This window comes from Mesoplodon densirostris, chromosome 1, assembly GCF_025265405.1.
Source record: "Mesoplodon densirostris isolate mMesDen1 chromosome 1, mMesDen1 primary haplotype, whole genome shotgun sequence".
Classification (NCBI taxonomy): Eukaryota; Metazoa; Chordata; class Mammalia; order Artiodactyla; family Ziphiidae; genus Mesoplodon; species Mesoplodon densirostris.
This window is the reverse complement of record NC_082661.1, coordinates 31897914-31919676: the sequence shown is the minus strand read 5'-3', so window position 1 is coordinate 31919676 and position 21763 is coordinate 31897914. Positions and strand designations below refer to the sequence as shown.

The following is a 21763-nucleotide window of genomic DNA, read 5'->3' as shown; positions in this document are numbered from 1 at the left end:
AAGAGCATGGGCAACGGGACCAGAAATAAGGCATGAAAACTGGCAGAGGCACTGGAGGAAAGAAACAGACCTTGGGGAACAAGAACCAGGCAGAGTTAAAAGACCAGATTGCAGAACCTGGGTAACAGCACCTGGGTAGTGGTTTGAGAAGGTCAGGCTTTGGCATCAACCAAAACTGAGTTTGAATCCTGGTTATGGCTCTGGTAGTTTGTGTGACCTTGCACAAGTTTTCTTAACTCTGGGACTAGGTTTTCTTATCCATGAAAAAGGATAATACTAAACTCAGAGGTTATTGGAAGATTAAAGAAAATAATATCTGTAAAGTGCTTTTCTGTATAGCTAATGGATACAAAGTTTCTTTGGGGGGTGATGCAAATGTTCTAAAATTAGATTATGGTGATGGTTGCATAACTCTGTTAAATATACTAAAACACATTGAATTGTACATTTTAAATGTGTGAAATTTATGGTAAATTATATCTCAATAAAACTGTTAAAAAATTAATCAATATATGGTAGTTACTGTTATTATCTGCTTCATTTCCTGATCTGAGTACTTCCCATAGGCCTTGCCTGACCGGCATTGCCCTCCAAATCACCTTTGATGATTTTCTGATTATATTAGCATTGTCTTTTAAAAGATCCTGGTTGACTTAAACAAAACAGAATGTTGGGCTTCCCTGGTGGCGCAGTGGCTGGGAATCCGCCTGCCAATGCAGGAGACACGGGTTTGAGCCCTGGTCCGGGAAGATCCCACATGCTGCAGAGCAACTAAGCACCTGCGCCACAACTACTCAGCCCGCACTCTAGAGCCCGTGAGCTACAGCTGCTGAGCTCGCGTACCACAACTACTGAAGCCCATGTGCCTAGAGCCCGTGCTCCGCAACAAGAGAGGCCACCGCAATGAGAAGCCCGTGCACCTCAACGAAGAGTAGCCCCCACTCTCCGCAACTGGAGAAAGCTCGTGCACAGCAACAAAGACCCAACACAGCCAAAAATAAGTAAATTAAGTAAATAAATTTTTTTTAAAAAGATAGAATGTTATTTCTTTCTCACATAGAAGAGATCTGGAGGCAGGAAGTCTAGGACTGTATTTGTGTCTTCAGACCTCGTTTGAGATTCCTTCAAATTCACTGCTCTTTCTTAGTTCAATATGGCTGCTAGAGCTCTAAACATCACATCCACATTCCAGGAGACAAGATGAAAGAAAAAGAGAGGCACTTGGCCCCCTTCCTAATAGCGAGATTTACCAAAAATACCATACACTTCTCACTTACACCTCACTGGCCAGAACTTAATCACATGGCCCCATCTAGCTGTAGGAGAAGCCAGAAAATGTGGTCTATGGCTCTGGTGCTGCTACAACTTGGTGTTGAAGGGAAGGATAGTAACTGGGAGGCAAACTGCAGCCTCTGTTATAACTACTATTTAACAAAGGCAGAATATAGAAAATATATATGTAAATGCATAAAATATATTTGAAAAGAATATACAACAAATGTTAGTATAGTTTGCCTCCAGGAAGGGAAACTGGGTGGCTGAGGACAGGAATTGGGGGAGGGCTTTCTTTCACTGTACTCATTTTGACCTTTAGAATTTTGAACCACGTGGCTGTATTATCTATTCAAATAAATAAAACTAAAGTCTTTTTTTAAAATTCTGAATTATACTACCTGACCATGTGTCTCCTGATTTCCGATTCTGTTGACACCCAGGCATACAGACAGACACAAAGCCTCTGCAGATCCAAGACTGCCTTCCCTTGACACCTATAGCCAATCACTCTGTAAGTTCGAGCATCTACTTTTCCATCCCCACTGCCATGGTTTGGCAAAGGCAGTGCAGTCTTTTCCACAGTCCCAGAAATAAGAGCGTTAACTGCATCAGCCTATGTAGGATCATTCTAATAGTCCCTGTAGAAATGTGTTCCTGACATAGCCATTTTTTTTACACATGATCAACATACAATGAGTGGGGGGGGGTACTTCCCTGGTGGTGCAGTGGATGAGACTCCGCACTCCCAATACATGGGGCCCAGGTTCGATCCCTGGTCAGGGAACTAGATCTCACATGCATGCCGCAACTAAGAGTTCACATGCCATAATTAAGGAGCCCGCCTGCCGCAACTAAGGATCCTGTGAGCTGCAACTAAAAAGAGCCTGCCTGCCACAACTAAGACTCAGCACAACCAGATTAAAAAACAAAAACAAAAATGTACAATAATGAGGGGAACTTCCCTGGTGGCGCAGTGGATAAGATTCCACACTCCCAATGCATGAGGCCCAGGTTCTATCCCTGGTCAGGGAACTAGATCCCACATGCATGCTGCAACTAAGAGTTCGCATGCCACAACTAAGGAGCCCTGGAGCCACAACTAAGGAGCCCGTCTGCCACAACTAAGACCTGGTGCAACCAAATAAATAAATAAATATTTTTTAAAAAATATAATGAGGGTGTAGTGGCCCCTTGTCTTTTCATCTCTTCATTCTTTTTTCCTGTTCTAATGGTAGATCTGGCTGGGCCTAGGATAACTCAAAATCCATCAGAGAGGCTCTCAGGCCTTCAGTTTTTCCATTGAATCTCCATAGCTTACACATTTTAAACAATTCCTTGAAACTGCTTGCACTAGGTTTCCCAGGGCTACTGTAACAAATTACCACAAACCTGGTGACTTAAAACAACAGAAATCTATTTTCTCACAGCTTTGGAGGCCAGAAGTCTGATATAAATAAGGTGTCGGTTGGCAGGGCCGGTTCCTTCTTGGGGACTTGGCAGGAGAAGCTGCTCCATGCTCTCTCTTAGCTTCTGGTAATTGCTGGCAATCCTTGGTGTTTCTTGGCTTGTGGCAAACATCACTCCAATCTCTGCCTCTGTCCATACATGGCATCCTCCCTGTGTGTCTCTGTGTCCAAATTTCCCTCTTGTAAAAGGATACCAGCCACTGGATGAGGGCCCACCCTAATCCAGTTCGACCTCACATTACATTGATTACATCTTCAAAGGCCCTATTTCCAAATAAAGTCACATTTACAGATTCCTGGTGGACATGAATTTGGAAGGGACCCTATTCAACTCAGTACATTACTCCAGTCTCCACCTCTGGGGCTGCATCCCTCTAAACCTTCTTTCCAATCTTGAGTCCTTTCTACTTTTATAAATGGCAAAATACTCCACACTGTTGCACCAGTGTTAGCCCAATCCTTTAATCCATTTTAACTACTGAGTTACAGACCTGACTATTCCTAGCACCCCGTTTAACCAGTGGACAGTTATCTTCCCTGCCTTATAAGCAGCCTCTAAGACATTTTCAACTTCTGCTTTCCCAGTGTTTCCAGTTTTCTGTAGCTGCTACTGTACAGAGAGGTGTTTAATAACTCATTAGCACCTCTTTGCATCTCAGTGTGAATCCCCTAATCTCTTAAATTCTCTCAGTACAAATCCCTCCTCCCCAACCAGCCCAGCTCCTAAAGCCTCCCTGTCTGGGAGCTGGGAGGCAATGAAGGGAGGGGAAAAGGAGCAAGCCTGTGTCTGCTTTGCTGCTTCCAAGGCTCATCACTCAGGGATGCTGCTGGTCTCTAAAACAGTGGCAAGCCCCAATCCTGCCATACAGTTGGAAATCCTCCACATTGGGCAAGAATTTAGTCGATGCGCAGCAGATTGTCTACATCTTTTCAACCCTGGAGTGTGAATCCACAGGATTGCCCTGTCAGGCATTAGGTAACATGCCAGCAGGGTGTACAGTTCCTCCCTTCCTTCCCAATAGTCAGCCCGGAGCCAGCCCTCTGTGCCCTGGGCAGTTCTAAAAAGCAGTCACGGGCCTCCCTGGTGGCGCAGTGGTTAAGAGTCCGCCTGCCGATGCAGGGGATACGGGTTCGTGCCCCGGTCTGGGAGGATCCCATATGCCGCGGAGCGGCTGGGCCCGTGAGCCATGGCCGCTGGGCCTGCGCATCCGGAGCCTGTGCTCCGCAACGGGAGAGGCCACAACAGTGAGAGGCCCGCATACCGCAAAAAGAAAAAAAAAAAAAAAGCAGTCACAAAAGTAATCACCCCCTTTCTGTGGCTTATTTTTTTCTAACATTTAATTTATTTTTTTCTTAAATTTTTTAGTCAACAAAATTGAAGGAGGGCTTCCCTGGTGGCGCAGTGGTTGGGAGTCCGCCTGCCGATGCAGGGGATACGGGTTCGTGCCCCGGTCTGGGAGGATCCCACATGCCGCGGAGCGGCTGGGCCCGTGAGCCGTGGCTGCTGAGCCTGCGCGTCCGGAGCCTGTGCTCCGCAACGGGAGAGGCCACAACAGTGAGAGGCCCGCGTACTGCAAAAAAAAAAAAAAAAAAAAAAAAAAAAATTGAAGGAATTTAACAGTGAACTACCCTATTACCCAGCACCTAATTCTACCCAGATTCTACCATTAACATTTTTTTTAGCATTTAAAAAATTAAGCTATACTTCACATAACATAAAATTCACTTTAAAGTGAATTTTAAAGTGTACACTTTTGAAGTGTGTGCTTCAGTGGTTTTAAGTGTATTCACTATATTGTGCAAACATCACCACTAATTCCAGAACATTTTCATCACTCCAAGAGAAATCCCATGCCCATTATCAATTAGTCTTAATTCCCCTCTCTTCCCACCCCTGGCAACCACTAATCTACTTTCTATCTGTAGATAGAAAGATTTGTCTATTCCAAACATTTCATATAAATGGAATCATACAATAGGTGGCCTTTTGTGTCTAGTTTCTTTTGCTTAGAATAATGTCTCCAAGGTTCACTCATACTGTAACATATAACACTATTTAGTTCCTTTTTATCATGAATTATATTCCATTGTATGAATAGATAACATTTTATCATCCATTCATTTGCTAATGAACATTTAGGTTCTTCTAGTTTGGAGCTATTATGAATAATGCTGCTGTAAACACTCGGGTACAAATTTTTGTGTGAACATGTTTCCAAATCTCTCATGTATATACCTAGGAGTGGAATTGCTGGGTTATACAGTGACATTAACATTCTACTATACATGCTTTATCATATACCTACCTGTCCTAACCATCCTTCTATCTATATGTCAATCCATCTCACATTTTTGTGCACTTGAGAATAAATTGCAAACATCAGTATACTTCATCCAGCATGTCTATTAACTAGAAATCAATATTTGTGTAGTTTTTACTTTTCATGTAAAATTTACATACAGTGAATTCTAAGTGTACGATTCAATGAGTTTTTAACACATGCATACACCTGGGAAACCTGGAATCAAGATATCAAGATATAGGACTTGCCTGGTGGCGCAGTGGTTAAGAATCCGTCTGTCAATGCAGGGAACACGGGTTTGAGCGCTGGTCTGGGAAGAGCCCGTGCACCACAGCTACTGAAGCCTGTGTGCCTAGAACCCTGCTCCACAAGGAAGACCCAATGCAGCCAAAAATAAATTAAATAAATTAAAAAAAAATTTTTAAACAGTATGACATCATTCTATATCAATAAACACATATCACTGTAAGAGGAAGCATCCACTCAACAAAATAAAATCAATTCTTTTTTTTTTTTTTATAGTTGCGGAGAGCAGGGGCTACTCTTCGTTGCGGTGTGTGGACTTCTCATTGTGGTGGTTTCTCTTGTTGCAGTGCACGGGCTCTAGGCACACAGGCTTCAGTAGCTGTGGTGCGTGGGCTCGGTAGTTGTGGCTCGCGGGCTCTAGAGCGCAAGTTCAGTAGTCATTGGCAGGCAGATTCTTAACCATTGCGCCACCAGGGAAGCCCTAAAATCAATTCTTAAAAAAAAAAAAAAAAGGGCTTCCCTGGTGGCGCAGTGGTTGAGAGTCCGCCTGCCGATTCAGGGGACACGGGTTTGTGCCCTGGTCCGGGAAGATCCCACATGCCGCAGAGCGGCTGGGCCTGTGAGCCATGGCCGCTGAGCCTGCGCGTCTGGAGCCTGTGCTCCACAACGGGAGAGACCACAGCAGTGAGAGGCCCGCGTACCGCAAAAAAAAAACAAAAACAAAAAACAAAAAACAAAAAACCTGCCAGAACATTTCCAAAAGTGGTTGGACCATTTTCACACACAAAACGATGCATGCATGAGGCCTATAAATTTTGAATCAAAAAATAAAAACAAAAATTCTAAACTGCTGCTAATTATTTTCGTTTAAAATTTTTAACTAATTAGGTTCAGAATATTCTAGCTAATAAGTGCTGCTTTGACCACACTCTCAAATGAATGACTGTAAATGAGGGGATGCCTTAAATTTACACAAGGTTTTATGTCAAATATATTTCAAATAAAGAAATAGAGAGGGGCTTCCCTGGTGGCACAGTGGTTGAGAGTCCGCCTGCCGATGCAGGGGACACAGGTTCGTGCCCCGGTCCGGGAAGATCCCACATGCCACGGAGCGGCTGGGCCCGTGAGCCATGGCTGATGAGCCTGTGCGTCCGGAGCCTGTGCTCCGTGGGGGGAGAGGCCACAACAGTGAGAGGCCCACGTACCGCAAAAAAAAAAAAAAAAAAAAAAAAAAAAAAATGAAATAGAGAGGATGACCTGTTCACAATTAAAAAAATGCTCAACAAACCGGAAAAAGAAGGGAACATCCCCAACCTGAGTAAGGCCATCTATGAAAATCCAGAGCCAAGGACTTCCCTGGGGGTGCGGTGGTTATGAATCCGCCTGCCAATGCAGGGGACATGGGTTCAAGTCCTGGTCCCTGAAGATCCCACATGCCGCAGAGCAACTAAGCCCATGCGCCACAACTACTGAGTCTGCGCTCTAGAGCCCATGAGACACAACTACTGAGGCCGCGTGCCACAACTACTGAAGCCTGCGCACCTAGAGACTGTGCTCTGCAACAGGAGAACCCACCGCAGTGAGAAGCCCCTGCATCGCCACGAAGAGTAGGCCCCCGCTCACGGCAACTAGAAAAAAAAAGCCAGCAAGGAAGACCCTACGCAGCCAAAATTTAATTAATTAATTAAATTTTAAAAAAAAACAGAGCCAACATCAAACTTAATGGTGAAAGACTGAATGCTTTCCCCTAAGATCAGGAATAAGACAAGGATGTCTGCCCTCACCACTTCTCTTCATCGTTGTTCTAGGGGTTTCAGCCAGGGCAATTAGGCAGGAAACATAAAAGGCATCCAGATTAGAAAGGGAGAAGTAAAACTTCATCCCTGTCTGCAGATGATGTGATCTCATATATAGAAAATCTTAAGGAATCCACTAAAAGGAGGTGATGATTTTTATGACACCCTGTGGAAGTCTCGATTGCCAAGATTTAAAAATTCATTTGCTGGGGACTTCCCTGGTGGTCCAGTGGTTAAGACTCCACACTCCCAATGCAGGGGGCCCGGGGTGCGATCCTTGGTCAGGAAACTAGATCCCGCCTGCCACAACTAAAGACACAGTGCAGCCAAAAATAAATTAATTTTAAAAAATTCATTTGCTTTCTTCAAACCGCCTCATCCTCTTTTATTCTCACATTCTTCCCTCCACACTTGACAAAAATAAGCCCAACTCTTTTTTTTAACAACTTCCCACCTCTTCCCTCCATCCCATTCTTCCCGAAAAGTTTGCTCCTGTAATTATCATCTTGGAACTGCCCACCAAGACCCTTGTTTCTACTTATCTGGATCCCCAGGCTCCAGTCTCTTTCTTTCTAAATCATGCTACTCCCCTGCTCCATATTTTAAAGTAGCTCTCTACTGCCTGGTTTCTGTGTTTGTGTGTGCATGCTTTGCAGCTAATTGTTAAAACAGCTTTATTGACATATAATTTACATGTCATAAACTTCACTCATTTTAATGATTTTTAAAACTTAATGGTGCAACCATTACCGTAATCCAGTTTTAGAATATTTCCATCACCCTGATACTATCCCTTCCCTGTAAAGGTTGGTCCACCAAAAATCTACCTACAAGTGTAATGTTTGGAAGTTAGGCCTGAGGGTTTGGGATCTTGAATAAAGATTTTAAACCTCCAGGCAATGTGACGGTAAAGGATCGTTTTCTACCTCTTTCTGTTAAAAAATGAGGTCTTGGTTAATCATTAAGCCAACCATGATATCATGAAGGGTTACGGCGGCCGTATCTCCATTTCCATCCAAAGAGCTGACCATTTTCTTCTCTTGCTACCCCCTCAGAAAGGATACTCCCCTAACTGGGCTGAGGCATTCTTCTTAAAAGAACTTTCTAGTTCGCCTCCCCTCCCAAGACGAGCAACCGCCTCTCCAGTAATGACAGCCCCAGTCCAGGTCCCCACATACCCACACTCCTGATCAAAAAAACATTAATCAGTGGCCTTTCTTTGCCAATTCCCAATCCTCCACCCCCATCGCACCACAAGGTCTCCTTCTTCCTTTTCATCTCTTTCAGCTACGTTTGCCTAATCTCCAGACAGATCCCTAGCCTGACGCCTTCTCTCCATCGCTCGCTTCACTCGCTCTGCCATCACTTCCCAAATTGCCGGCATCCCGGACCTCAAAGGTGCAAATGCCAAAACCAGATGAGATGACGCGCCTAAGGGAGAGAAGTGTGTGGGTGTGTGGGTGTAAGTGTCCTTGCTTGTGTGTGGAAGAAACCAACAGAGGCCACGCCGGTGTCCATCTTCAGGAAATACCGATCACGCCCGGCCAAGAGAGCGAGGATCAGCTCCCCAGTGCCCCCCGCAGACAGCATTCAGGGCTGTAGAGCTCAAAGGCATCAAAGCTTCACCCGGGACCCCTGCCCAGAGGGAGCCCCGCCCCTCAACGGTAAGGCGCAACCCCTCCTCGGCGCGGTGGTAGGGGCCGGCGGCAACGTCACCCATTGTTTACAAATCAACCCGAGCCGGTAGGATTCCGGCTCCCGCGGCTGCTGGCGCGCGGCGAGAGTGCCTGGCGGGCTGCGGCTTCCGCGTCCGCCCCGGCTCCGGCTTCGGCCTCAGCACCGCGCCCGGCTCCGCCGCGGCCCACCGAGCCCCGGGGGCAGCCGAGCCGCCGGCGACTCCCGCAGAGCTCCGGGTGCCCGCGCGAGGGGCCATGCCGTGCCGGAGGGAGGAGGAAGAGGAAGCCGGCGAGGAAGAGGAGGAGGAGGAGGAGGACAGCTTCCTCCTGCTGGAACAGTCGGTGACTCTGGGCGGCTCGGGCGAGGTGGACCGACTGGTGGCCCAGATCGGCGAGACGCTGCAGCTGGACGCGGCGCAGGACCGCCCTGCCTCCCCGTGCGCGCCCCCGGGGCCGCCACTGCAGCCCCCGCGACCCCCGGCCGTGGTGCGGGCGGACAAGGCCCGAGCCCCGGCTCTGCCGTTGCTTCTGCCGCCCGCCTCGGCCGAGACTGGGGGTCCGGCGCCCCCGGGGGCCCTGCGCTGCTCCCTCGGGGACCGCGGCCGGGTGCGGGGCCGGGCTGCGCCCTACTTTGTGGCCGAGCTCGCCGCAGGCCCCAGCGCGCTGTCCCCATTGCCCCCTCAGCCCAGCCTTGATGGGCCTTCGGGAGTTGACAAGCGAGGCGCCCCGCAGCCGCTGTCGGGTCCTTGCCGGCGAGGATGGCTGCGGGACGCCGCCGCCTCCCGCCGCCTGCAGCAGCGACGCGGGCTACAGCCTCAAGCCCGCACCGGCGACGACGACCCGCACCGGCTTCTGCAGCAGCTCGTGATCTCGGGGAACCTCATCAAGGAGGCCGTGCGGAGGCTTCATTCGCGACGGCTGCAGTTACACGCAAAACTTCCCCGACGCCAGCTCGTGGGCCCTCTGTCGGCCCCAGTGCATGAGCCCCCTTTGCCCCGCAGCCCTCGCGCGGCCTGCAGCGACCCTGGCTCGTCTGGGAGGAGGGCGCAGCTCAGAACTGGCGACGGCGTTCTAGTCCCCGGCAGCTAACACCCCGAGAGTGGCCACAGCGCCAGCCTCTGCCTGGAGGGCAAGGGGTTCCCCCTGAGGGCTGCGTCTCTACTCAGACTGGTGAACTCGCGCTTTTGGAAGCGGGAAAATAACTAATGAAGACGAGGAATCGAAAAATCGCGAATGTTTTCATGGGAACTGAAGTCGAGGCCCCCGATGTGGTTGAAAAACAAGACTTCATTGGTCCTATTTAAGGCAGATTACAGAGCGCACCCCAAGCTCACAGTCAGAAGGACTCCTCATTGGCGTGACCAGTCCTGGTGGCGCAGCGTGCAGTTCCACGCAGCCTCTCCGGACCCTCCAGCCTGACGACCATATGGTCACAGTCCACGCTTCTCAGGATCGCCGAACGCCCAAAGGACGAGCATGATCCCAGTTACTTGCTTTACCTTTCCAGGGCTGGTTCCTGATCCACTTTGAGGGAGAGGAACCTGTGTAGATCATTTCAGGGAGTACCTCAAACTGCCAGACTTGAAATTTTACGACACTTAAAAAAAACCGTCTCGTGTATTTTGGGTTGCTGGTTCTTGATATAAAACACGCGGCACCGGGAAAGGACGTTTTGGGGAATTGAATAGACGTAGCCTTTTCTCTGCCCCCGCTTTGCAACTGCCTGAAGTTCTCTGAGTGGCGGGGGAAGGCGGTGCGCCTGTGATGCTGATGGGAGGTGGGGCCGACAGGTGCTGGGGAAAGGGGAGGGCAAGGCGCGAAGTGAACCCTCGGTCCCCTCGAAAGTGTATTTTCACAGCCTGTCCGCCCCTTCTCGGGTTCAAGATCACTGTTTCCTGGGAGCACACGAGATTGCGGGGCTCCAGCAGGGTAGAGTCGCCAGGTTCCGCCTGTACTCGGAGTAGAGCGCGGGGTTTTGCAAGTGCTGGAGTCTCCTGAGGACACGCGCACCGCTGCCACCGCGGGTGTGAGGAGGCGGCGACGTGCTGGGCGCCGGTGCCTCCCGCGGGCGGCCGCGCCCCGGGCTTTCACGGAAACGGCCCTGAGAAGTGGCCTCGGGTCCCTTCTCTTCCCCTCGGCTCTGCTGTCCTACTCTAGCGGGTGGCGCTGGCGCTCCTGGGGGCCCCGAGCTGGGGGCTGAGGAGACACCACGTGATGGGGCACTCCAGGGACACACAGCCTAGCACAGCAGCTTATAATGGGCTCTCCGGGGCCTTTTGCAATAACAGCTGCAATTCCCTGGATAGATGGAGTTGATTTCCTCCCTTTGCCCCTCCCCCAGCCATGCCAGCTCGCCTTTGTAAGTGAAGGAAACCGAGTAGAAAATGTGACCCTCCAAATGGAGAAGCTGCAGGCTTTGCCATTGTGAATCTGGTGAAGTGCTTGTAACATAACATTCACTCAGTCTGAAGGATCTAAGATGGTATTGTTGGTGTTTTAGTTTTATAAGATTCAATGGCACGTTCATCATCCAGATGTGGCTATTGACATACCTACACTTCGCAGCGAAGTGTCTGGAATTGTGGCTATCCTGATTATAGGATGTTAACTTAACTGAAATATCTGTTTTTAATAAATGCGTTGGGTTTTTTGTTTGGTTTTATTTTATACTTGTCGTCGGTGGGAAAGATGCACAGAACACGTTTCTCTGATCTCCATAAACATGAAAACACTTGAAATCCTTGTCAGCCTGGCTTGTGGATGGTAATTAGAGCGCCTTTGTGTCTGAGCAGCTCACTAGTTAGACAGGGTCTGCGTGGCTGGGTGTGTATTGATGCTGGCATGAAATTAAATGAAAGCGGGGTCAGGTTTTGGACCAATCCCATTCACTAAAGCCTTAGAGCCTTCTGGATTACTAGTCAGTGCTGGAGAAGCTCCCTCTGACTGTATTAGCAAAGGACATCAGATCAGTCAGTCACTTCAGACTGGGAGGCTTATCACTTTTTTCTTTCTACTATGGTCATTAAGTGGACTTGTTCCACAAGGTGGCCCTTTAGGCTGGGGCAGCTCTTGTTTAGGGACTGCTCAGGATGCAAACCTGCAGTGGGAAACCGACTGGGAGGGTATGAAAGGACTCCTCTCCTCTCTTTGCCCTTGGCACGTTCACTCCCATTCTCTCCCTAAGCAGTGATGGAACAACCCATCCCTGTCCCTCCTGTTCTCAGTTACTTTGGTCTGTTTCCTCCAGCAAGGAGCCATGCTGGCAACAGTATATCCAGGGTTCAAGTCCCCTCATTAAATGGAGACTTTGGACAAGTTGCTCAACCTCTGTGAGCTTCGGTTTCCTCATCTGTACAACAGATGAGACATGAGATGATGAGAAAAAGGTTCCTTGTGACTGGCACATCCTGGAGATGAATAGTCCAGTCCCTACCCCTTCCTTCCCAGGACTGTCCCTTGGTAGCCAATGGACTGAGTCCTCGGTTTCTCATAAAACAAGGGCATGCTGTGATCCCACAAGTGCTTTCTGGATTGAGTGCTGTATGATTTAGAGACCTGATTTTCTAACTCCCTTTTGGACTCAATGCCTGTTGTTTATACCTCCCCATTCTCTCTCTTCAAATACACACACAGACCCGATGGTCTCTGAGAAGTACCTCCAGAACACACCAAGCCAGCCATTTCCCACAACCTGCCCAGGAAGGGTTGTGGAAGACTCAGTCCAGTGCCACCCAGCAAAGGAATGGTGACTATGGAGGCTCTAACACAAACTGAGGAAGGGGGGCCTCTAACAATGAAGTGGGCTACCACCTCTGGGCTCTGAGCAAAAGGAAAGTGGTCAGGTGCCAACTTGCCCTGGCACTGGAGGAGCCCTGAGGTCCTCACTTCTTAGATGAGGTGGGATTTCCTGGAGGTCAAAGAGTTAGGAGCAATCCAGGGCCAAGATGGCCATGATTCAGTGCCACTGCCCCAAACGTGCTGGCTTCTTGTAATGATTGGTTAAGGCTAGACTCAACCATAGGGTTCATGTAATACAACTCCCTCCTTCAAAAAGGAAGACTGGAGAAAACTAATGCCTACTATGAGGTGCTTTAACTGCACTACAACCCTGTATCCGTCACAGGGTATAAACCATCCATCTTTAAAAATCCTATAAGATCTTACTAGTCACCCCCAAGACATCTTTTGGAATAAGTCAGGGTTTACATTAATGATTTTAAAAAGTTATTAGACCATTTTTCCTTGGTGGTCCAGTGGCTAAGACTCTGCGCCCCCAGGAACTAGATCCCACATGCCGCAACTAAGAGTCCGCATGCCACAACTAAAGATCCCGCGTGCTGCAACTAAGACCCAGTGCAGCCAAATAAATAAATATTAAAAAAGAAAAAGTTATTAGACCATTTTATAGGTGGAAAAATATTCCAGGAAGGGGGCAGTGCAGAGTGACCTACAAAGTCATTTACGAAGTCAAGGGCCTAACAGAACCTAGAACCCAGGTCTCCGGTCATCCAGCTCAGGCCTCTTTCCAATAGCCTGATACCATCATACATAGTCCAATATTGTTCACTGCAGAAGTCCACACATATACTACAATGTAAATGATACCCCTGCAGTTGTCCAACATGATGAACCTGCCATTGGAACCCTGGAAAACCATGCCCCAGATCCCTAGGCTGAGCTAGGGAAAGCCAGGTATGCAGTAACCATTTTCTTATGTTCAGCATCCTATGAAGACAGCTGGCCACAGAAAATGGCCTGGGTAAGATAAAAGACCAAAGCTATAAACTCAATGAAAAAAATACTAAATAAACTAAAAGACAGAAATTGACAAATAAGTGATTTGGAGAAAAGAATGCCACACCTCACAAAGAACTCCAGAGTCTGCCACCCCAAGATTTCATTCTAAATTAGGCATAAATGCTACAATATTTGAATTCTGTTTTACCCTTTTTTGCTCTTTCCTTTTCCAGCTCAGAAGCAGAAATATGGAGTGCACATCAGACACCACTTTCCTATCCAGCAAAGTCTGTGTCAAACCCTGTGATCCCTACCTTCCAATCAGGAAAGAGTTACCCTGGCAACCAAATTACTAACTCACTCAATTAGCTCCCCCTTCTTCCACTGATGCTCAGTAATCACAGAATGTCAGCCCCGGGAGAGCTCAGCCTTCAGTGGTCTAGTGCTACCCCCTCATTTAGAGGTGGAAGCACAGGGAGGTTTCCACTCTGAGGTGCACTCCCTTTGAACACCAGGAAGGCTGGTGCAGACAAAGCAGCAAAACTCTCCCATGCAGCGCTTCCTCCTGGTTTTCCATCCATAACTGAAGGGAAAACAAATGACCTGCCCATAACAATGTGTCCCAGGAGGTGTAATAGATAAGAGCGTGGGCTCTGCAGGCAGCCCTGCATTGTTAGCTGTGTGATTTGGGACAGGATCCTTAACCTCAATAATCTCAATTAACTCATCTTCTAAATGGGGATAAGTATAGCACCTACCTTGAAGAATCCGGTGAAGGTGAAATTAGATCATGTATGAGAAGCAAAATAGCCAATAAACACTTTTATAAAACAAAACATCATTCCTGGAAGCTACTGCATTAAGGCCACTACTTTAAGTCTTTTGTGGAAAATCCTGCCTTTTATTGACTTCTTCAGTATGTTTCTTAAAAGGCATAAACCGGGGGCTCCCCTGGGGGCGCAGTGGTTGAGAGTCCGCCTGCCGATGCAGGGGACACGGGTTTGTGCCCCGGTCCGGGAGGATCCCACGTGCCGCGGAGCGGCTAGGCCCGTGAGCCATGGCCACTGAGCCTGCGCGTCCGGAGCCTGTGCTCCGCAATGGGAGAGGCCACAATGGTGAGAGGCCCGCGTACAGCTAAAAAAAAAAAAGGAGAGGGTTTGTGGGGAGGGCACTCTGAAGCCACAGCTCTTAACTCCCCCATTCCTATCAGAAATCCTTCTAAATCAAATTCAGTGCTCAGCTGTAGGTCTTCATGCCTGCCCTGTCCACTCCCATCTATAATTTGTACTGAGAAAATTGCGCAATTTCTTCGCAGGAGGTGATCTTCAAGTTCATTTTGTTCTCACTCTTCATTTTATTTACTCTCATTATAGGGTTATCTCAGGGGCTCATATGTGAATGTCTTCTTTTCTCAAAGAGTTTAGGCACCAGGTGATAAGGGTCTCGGCACAAAAAGACAGAAAAAGACAAGAAGGGACACATTTCGAAAAGAAAACCCATAGTCCTCAGTACAGTACCAGGTAGCTGTTAAAATGCAGGCTCTGGAGCCAGACTGCCTAGGTCGCAATCCCAGCTTTCCTTTAAAGCTCCTTCCTGTGACCTTGGGCAGCTTACTTCACCTCTCTCACCTCCCATTCCTTGTCCGCCAAGTCTGATAATAATAAAGTTCCTGCCTCATCAGGTTGTGAGGATTCATTGAGCTAATGCTAGTAAGAATGCTTAGGCCACTGCCTGAAACATAGGTGCATTTAGTAACAACACCTGGGTATTGGCATTTAGTAAATATTTGCAGAGCAAACAAATGGGCAACTTCAACAGACTTGTGGAGGCTAAGAGAGTGCTTGGGGCACAGATGATGAACTGTGGTGCCTAGAGGAGAGGATGCGAAGGGAGGGACAGCAACTAAAAAGGGAAAACAGAACCAAAGGAAGGTTTGCTCAAGCAGGAGAGACCTACGCTCGTCCCACTGTGGTTGGAGGACAGTGGCAAAGGGTGGAATTGAAGGGAAGATGCTATAAAGGATAAGGCTCCTAGAGGGGGCACGAAGGGATGGGGCGCTCAGTCTGGGTAGGTTTGAAGGGCAGGACTCAGGGAGACCTTACAGGGGGATGTCCCCTGTGACAGCACTCTGAGTCACAAACTGTCCTACCACAGGGAGGCCAGGGACCAGTTGGCTGTTGAAACAACCCTTCACGCCTGAGATGGCTGGGTATGTTTTTGTGTGAAGGAATCCTTCTTCTCTGTACCTTATGCTACAATAGAATGAAATCTAAATCTGATACCAAGGGGTTTATTAACTGCTCCGCTTTATCAATTAAGTGACTCACAGGAGGTACAATTCACCACCCCCAATTGATAGGCTGTTCAGAGAGTTTGTTTGACTTATTGATTTGGGTGGGTTAAAAAAGAATCACAAACTGGTTATCATCTTGTTACCTTTGCCCTGCCTTTTGCCCGTTTCTTTTTTTACTGTCTAAATCAGATTCGGTTTCCTAGGTTTTCCTGAAAATCCTCCCCAGACACCGGAGTCATAGTCACCTTTCTCCAAATGCACCATAAATAGTTCTTCTCTTCAGCTGGGTTAAGCAGGGCAAGAACTCACAGTGCAGATGTTCAAAATACACTGCTTAACGGTGCTGATAAAGAGAAGCTGAATAACTTCAGGATTAAAGAAAGACAGTGAAGGTCACTGAGCAAGCTCTGATTCCATATACCCCGGACCTGACCACGGAGGGTATACATAGTGATCACATAGCTATAGCTCTGCGTTTGTGTGTGGGCACCTGTGCATGTATGTAGACACACATACCCAACCATCCCTTACAGTTCACACTTCAGCCTCCCTTGGCTTCTCTGGGTTCTACTATTGGTCTTTGTAAAGTGCTTAGCACTGAGCCTGGCACATGGTAAGTGCTACGTACATTGGCTAGTGTTCTTCCTTCCCAACTGACAGCATCTCCCAGGCTCCGTCCACCCCTCTTAGCCCTAACTGCCAAGTCTTTATCTTCAGCCCTGATCTCTCTTCCAACTCCTAATCACTTAGGAGGCACCAGGCTGCGGTCCCTGTAACTTCCCACATGAAACTCCTAATCAAGCCCCTCCCTGACCACACACACTCACACAACCAGCTTCTTGCAACTTCCCTATTACTCTTGCCCTTCTGGACTCAAGACTTGCAGAATGTTACCAGGGAAACCTAGGCCTTGGATCATTCAGAAGATGGAGTTGTCTCAACTCCGCCCATGCCCATATCCTCAGTTCTGTGCCCATCCACTCCAAGGGACTAGGGATATCCCAGCCACAATCATCCCTGGGCCAAGTACCAGGAATGGGCTATCCCAAGCAGCAACACCTTGGAAATGGCCAATGCCTCCTTTGCACAGACACTTCCCCAGGCCCAGGACTCTGTTCTCTACAGCCTCTGCAAACGGCTGATCAGTAGCTGGGGCTGAGGTTCATGAGGAAATGTGTGGGTAGGCTCAGACAGGAGGTAAGAGGTTCAGCTTAACAGCCATGAGTTCAGATCCTGTTCGACCATCCACAATTCCTACCCCTCCCCATCGTAAAGAGTGAAGGGCCATCTTGTAAAAGGTGCCTACAAGGGCTTCCCTGGTGGCGCAGTGGTTGAGAGTCCGCCTGCCGATGCAGGGGACACGGGTTCGTGCCCCAGTCCGGGAAGATCCCACATGCCGCAGAGTGACTGGGCCGGTGAGCCATGGCCGCTGAGCCTGCGCGTCCGGAGCCTGTGCTCCACAACGGGAGAGGCCACAACAGTGAGAGGCCCACATACCGCACAAAAAAAAAAAAAAAAAAAATGGTGCCTAAGAGGGTTCTTGCCCAAACAGGGCTCAGTCCCCTTTCCCTCTCTCCACCTCGCTTCTCAGCTCCTGAAGATCTTCAGGTCCTGCCAGTCTACAGTCACCACTCTAATTTCATTCCTGAGTGCTGTCCTGGCCATGTTGCAGACCCAGAAGACAGCTGCATTGGGTGAGACCTCACCATCTTGGCCCTATGCCCTCATCTTACAGACTTGAGGTTCTAAAAAAAGCAGCCATCTACCATTTGTTATCTGTGCCTCTCTTATGCAATTCCTATTACCTTATGTGAAGGTCTCGGCCCCAAACCTGCTTGTGGGTTCTTCCAGGATGTCTGAAACCCTGCCTCATCCCGGATCCCCAGCACCTTGCACATATGTGGCTGGCCTGCAAGAAAAGTTTGAAAATGGTGATGCTACTGTGTTGAGGCATTTATTGGGTCAAGGTTTTTATGGGATGCTCTTAAGAACTTTAATAAATCCAACATGGGAGAAAATGGTGTCAAGAAAGTCTCATGGAGGTGGTAGAGTATGACTAGAAGCTCTGGTTGAGGAAAGCAGGAGAGACTAGAGCCACACTGCCTGGGTTCAAATCCCAGCTCCTTAACTTAAAAGGTGGTGACTTCAAGCAAATCACTTAATCTCCTGGGCCTCGGTGTCCTCCTTTATAAAATGGAGAAAATAGTGCCTACCTCATGATGAATAAAGCCATGACATGAGATAATGATTTAAAACACCCAGAACAGTACCTGGCACGTGTGTCAAGTGCCAACCCCCGGAATGATGACAGCAGAGACAGACCATTTGGAAGGTGTGTGGAGGTGGCCTTCTGGAAGTTCAGGAAAAGGGACTTATATGATACAGAAGCAAAAGAGGTGGCAGTGACTTGTGCTCACAGTGGAAAGGAAGGGGTGGCTGAAGTGTTAGGGCACGTGGGGCACGTTGAAGAGACAGATGGGGGCCACTGAAGGAAGAGGGGCCAGTGGTGGCAGCAAGAATCAGCAGTTGTCATTTTTTAAGCTCTTAAGTGTCCCAGACACCTCAGGTCCTCGTTTTACCCTCCCAACCAACCTATTAAGTATTACTGTTTTATACATGAGAGGAGGAAAACGCACAGAGCTGTGACTTGCCTACTATGACACAGCTGCTGAGCAGCGGGGCTGAGTCAAACTGAGTCACTGAGCATTAGCCTTCCCCTGCAGCCCGTGTGAGAAGGTGCTGGGCAGGACAGGTGCCCCTGGGGCTGGTTAGCAGAGCTGGGCTGTACCAAGAAAGGCTTCCTTGTGGGAAAGGGCCCCAAGCCTGGGGAAGATAAGGCTGAGGGCAGAACCAGGAGGGCCACTTAATTAACTGAACCCCCATCTGCTCAAAACACCCCATTTTACAACTACCAAATATACTGCTATAAAACCCTATTGTCCTTTCCCTAGGCCACAGCTCAAGACTGGGTCAGTCTCAAAGGAGAAAATAGGCAGGCTCTGTCTATACCCTCACCATTCTTCAAACACAAAAAAATCAGAAAATTCACCTCCCTCCACCCTCCTCCAGATACAGCAAATCGCTTGGCCTCTGTCCTCCAGGCTAGAAAGTTTCTGGACTATGTTCTTATTCCACAAAGGGCGTGAAAGCCCACCTAGCATGTTTTTAAAAACCTGGACTGAATTTTCTGATCTTGTGGAACATCGACCCAGAAGCACTCATCGACTGCAGCTCCACCGGTCTCCATCTCACACCTCGACCCCTAAGTCCCCTCTCCATCACGACTTTATCATGAAAGGTGTCCCCTCTGTGCTTTTCTTTCCCCCACCTTCCACCAAAAAGCCAAAGCATGCTCCAAAACAAAAACCAAATTTATTCAGCAGACACTTTTAATTAAGAAATCCTATAAATCAGGACCACCACAATTTCAGACACTCCGGTGCGAAGTGTACGTCAATAGCTACATCTGGAGGATGAACAAGCCATTGAATCTTTTTAAAAAATTAGTTTAGCTCCTTTAAAGTTTGGGGGTGGCACCTTACTTAAAGCATCGTCAAGTTTCATACGGGTAAAGCCTGCGGTTTCTCCTCTTGGAGAGTCCCATTTAAAAAACGGTTTCGGTCACTCACAAAGAGCTGGTGGCAGAAGGAAACTGAGGGGTGAAGACCCACGAAAGCTCAGGCCTATGGCTCCACAGAGGGCCAGAACAGAGCAGAAAAACAGCCGGGGTCTCATCCATGCAGTGAAGACATCAGAAAGGGTGGAATAAGAAAGGCCAAGCCGGGAGGACAAGAGAGAGACATAAGACATTGTTTATGCCTGTTTCTGAGAAAGCTCATGGCATGGCCAAGAGTGGCCTCACAGGAGGAGGAGGAGTTCTGGACAGAAGGAGAGCACAGAGAAAAACTAACTCTCCTTGCACAGCCCTCTCCACCTGTGTGTCCTCTGGAGACGCTAGGAGGTGGCGAAGCACAGACAGGGCTCTTCTTGGAGCAAGAGAAAGAAAAGACACAGCGGTCAGTTAGCTCTCCCAGGAAGCCCACAACCTTCCGACCAAGCACACCGTGACCTTGAAACACAGGTGGCAAGGTCAAGTCATTTAAAAGTCCACATCCACCTCGACCCACCTTCAAAATTCTCCACCTCCCTACCCCCGACAACTGGAGCTCACATCTCCCACCTCGACCAGTCACCGATGAGGTGCGAGAAAGGGGGCGGGCGATGCCAACCCACCCACCACCAAGCTTTTACATTCTTCTTCCCTCCGGAATTTCTTTGCACAGCATTTGTAGCACCATTTTCACTAAGTTCCTCCACCGGAAAATAAAATGTATTCGTGTCATCAGTTTTCAAGTATTCTTACAAAGCCCTCGCGATTCTCGCCCCTTGGAGCCGTATCTTTAAACAATCCAAGCATACGACACCCCCAAGGGTTAAGTCAGGTACAAGTTGATGCAAATAGCTGCCATAGTTCTCCCAGTTTTATCCCAGGTTCCTGTCCCCGAGGTGGCCGGGGAAATTCTCACGCGACACGGACGCGCCTTGGCCCGTGCATTTCTCCACGCTCAAGTTTTCGCCGACAGCCTCGCCGGGGCGGGTAACTTCTCGGCTTGAGGTCTCCCCACGCGCCTCCTTGCAGCCTAGGCGGTCGCTCCCAGGACGGCAACGGCGGCTTCAGCTCAAGGTTGGGGAAGGGACAGGACGCCGTTGGGTCCCCGCAACGGCTTCTTCCTCCTCCAGGGGCCCTGGGTCAGTGCAAGGCGCCGGAGGGCTGAAGGGCGACAGGGTCCGGTCGGCTGCGGCTGCCCCCGGGTCCGGGGGGTGCCGCGGGGCCCGTGGCTGCCACCGCGGCGACGGCTCGCTGGAGCCTCCGCACGGCCTCCTTGATGAGGTTCCCCGAGAGCACCAGCTGCTGCAGGAGCCTGTGCGGGTCGTCGTCGTTGGCGCGCGCCCCGGCTGGGGGCCATCGTCGCTGTTGCAGGCGGCGGGAGGCGACAGCGCCCCGCAGCCATCCTCGCCGGCACGGCCCGGGCAGCGCGCTGGGGCTTGCAGCGAGCTCGGCCACAAAGTAGGGCGCAGCCCGGCCCCGCACCCGGCCGCGGTCCCCGAGGGAGCAGCGCAGGGCCCCCGGGGGCGCCGGACCCCCAGTCTCGGCCGAGGCGGGCGGCAGAAGCAACGGCAGAGCCGGGGCTCGGGCCTTGTCCGCCCGCACCACGGCCGGGGGTCGCGGGGGCTGCAGTGGCGGCCCCGGGGGCGCGCACGGGGAGGCAGGGCGGTCCTGCGCCGCGTCCAGCTGCAGCGTCTCGCCGATCTGGGCCACCAGTCGGTCCACCTCGCCCGAGCCGCCCAGAGTCACCGACTGTTCCAGCAGGAGGAAGCTGTCCTCCTCCTCCTCCTCCTCTTCCTCGCCGGCTTCCTCTTCCTCCTCCCTCCGGCACGGCATGGCCCCTCGCGCGGGCACCCGGAGCTCTGCGGGAGTCGCCGGCGGCTCGGCTGCCCCCGGGGCTCGGTGGGCCGCGGCGGAGCCGGGCGCGGTGCTGAGGCCGAAGCCGGAGCCGGGGCGGACGCGGAAGCCGCAGCCCGCCAGGCACTCTCGCCGCGCGCCAGCAGCCGCGGGAGCCGGAATCCTACCGGCTCGGGTTGATTTGTAAACAATGGGTGACGTTGCCGCCGGGCCCTACCACCGCTCCGGGGCGGGGGGGACAAGCGAGGAGGTGGCGCAGCGCGGGCCGTCACGGGCAGCGCCGGGCCGCGGCCGGAGCATTCTTGTGTCTGCGCTGGGTGTTTGCTTAGGAGGGGATCCGGGGCATGGGGAGAGCTTCGTACTTCCCCGGCCGGATTAGCAGCACAGGACTACGGAGACTCTGAGGTGGCTACGATTGGATTCTCCCACTCACGGACACACCCACCCACACACCCAACCACTCGTCCTCCGACGCTTTCTCCCTCCCCACGTGTCAGCAAGACTTGG

The 21763-nt window shown here is 50.2% G+C and overlaps 2 protein-coding genes across 2 annotated transcripts; one reads left to right on the top strand and one right to left on the bottom strand.

Moving 5' to 3' along the window:
• The first annotated feature begins 8935 nt into the window (after window positions 1-8935).
• Window positions 8936-11341, top strand: FRAT1 (FRAT regulator of WNT signaling pathway 1). Its single transcript, XM_060110771.1, has one exon. It carries the CDS (start codon window positions 9018-9020, stop codon window positions 9849-9851), a length of 834 nt encoding a protein of 277 aa, XP_059966754.1. The 5' UTR covers window positions 8936-9017; the 3' UTR covers window positions 9852-11341.
• A 6469-nt stretch (window positions 11342-17810) lies between these two features.
• FRAT2 (FRAT regulator of WNT signaling pathway 2) lies at window positions 17811-21317 on the bottom strand. The gene has a single exon (XM_060110655.1). It carries the CDS (start codon window positions 21233-21235, stop codon window positions 20543-20545), a length of 693 nt encoding a protein of 230 aa, XP_059966638.1. The 5' UTR covers window positions 21236-21317; the 3' UTR covers window positions 17811-20542.
• Between the last annotated feature and the right edge of the window lie 446 nt (window positions 21318-21763).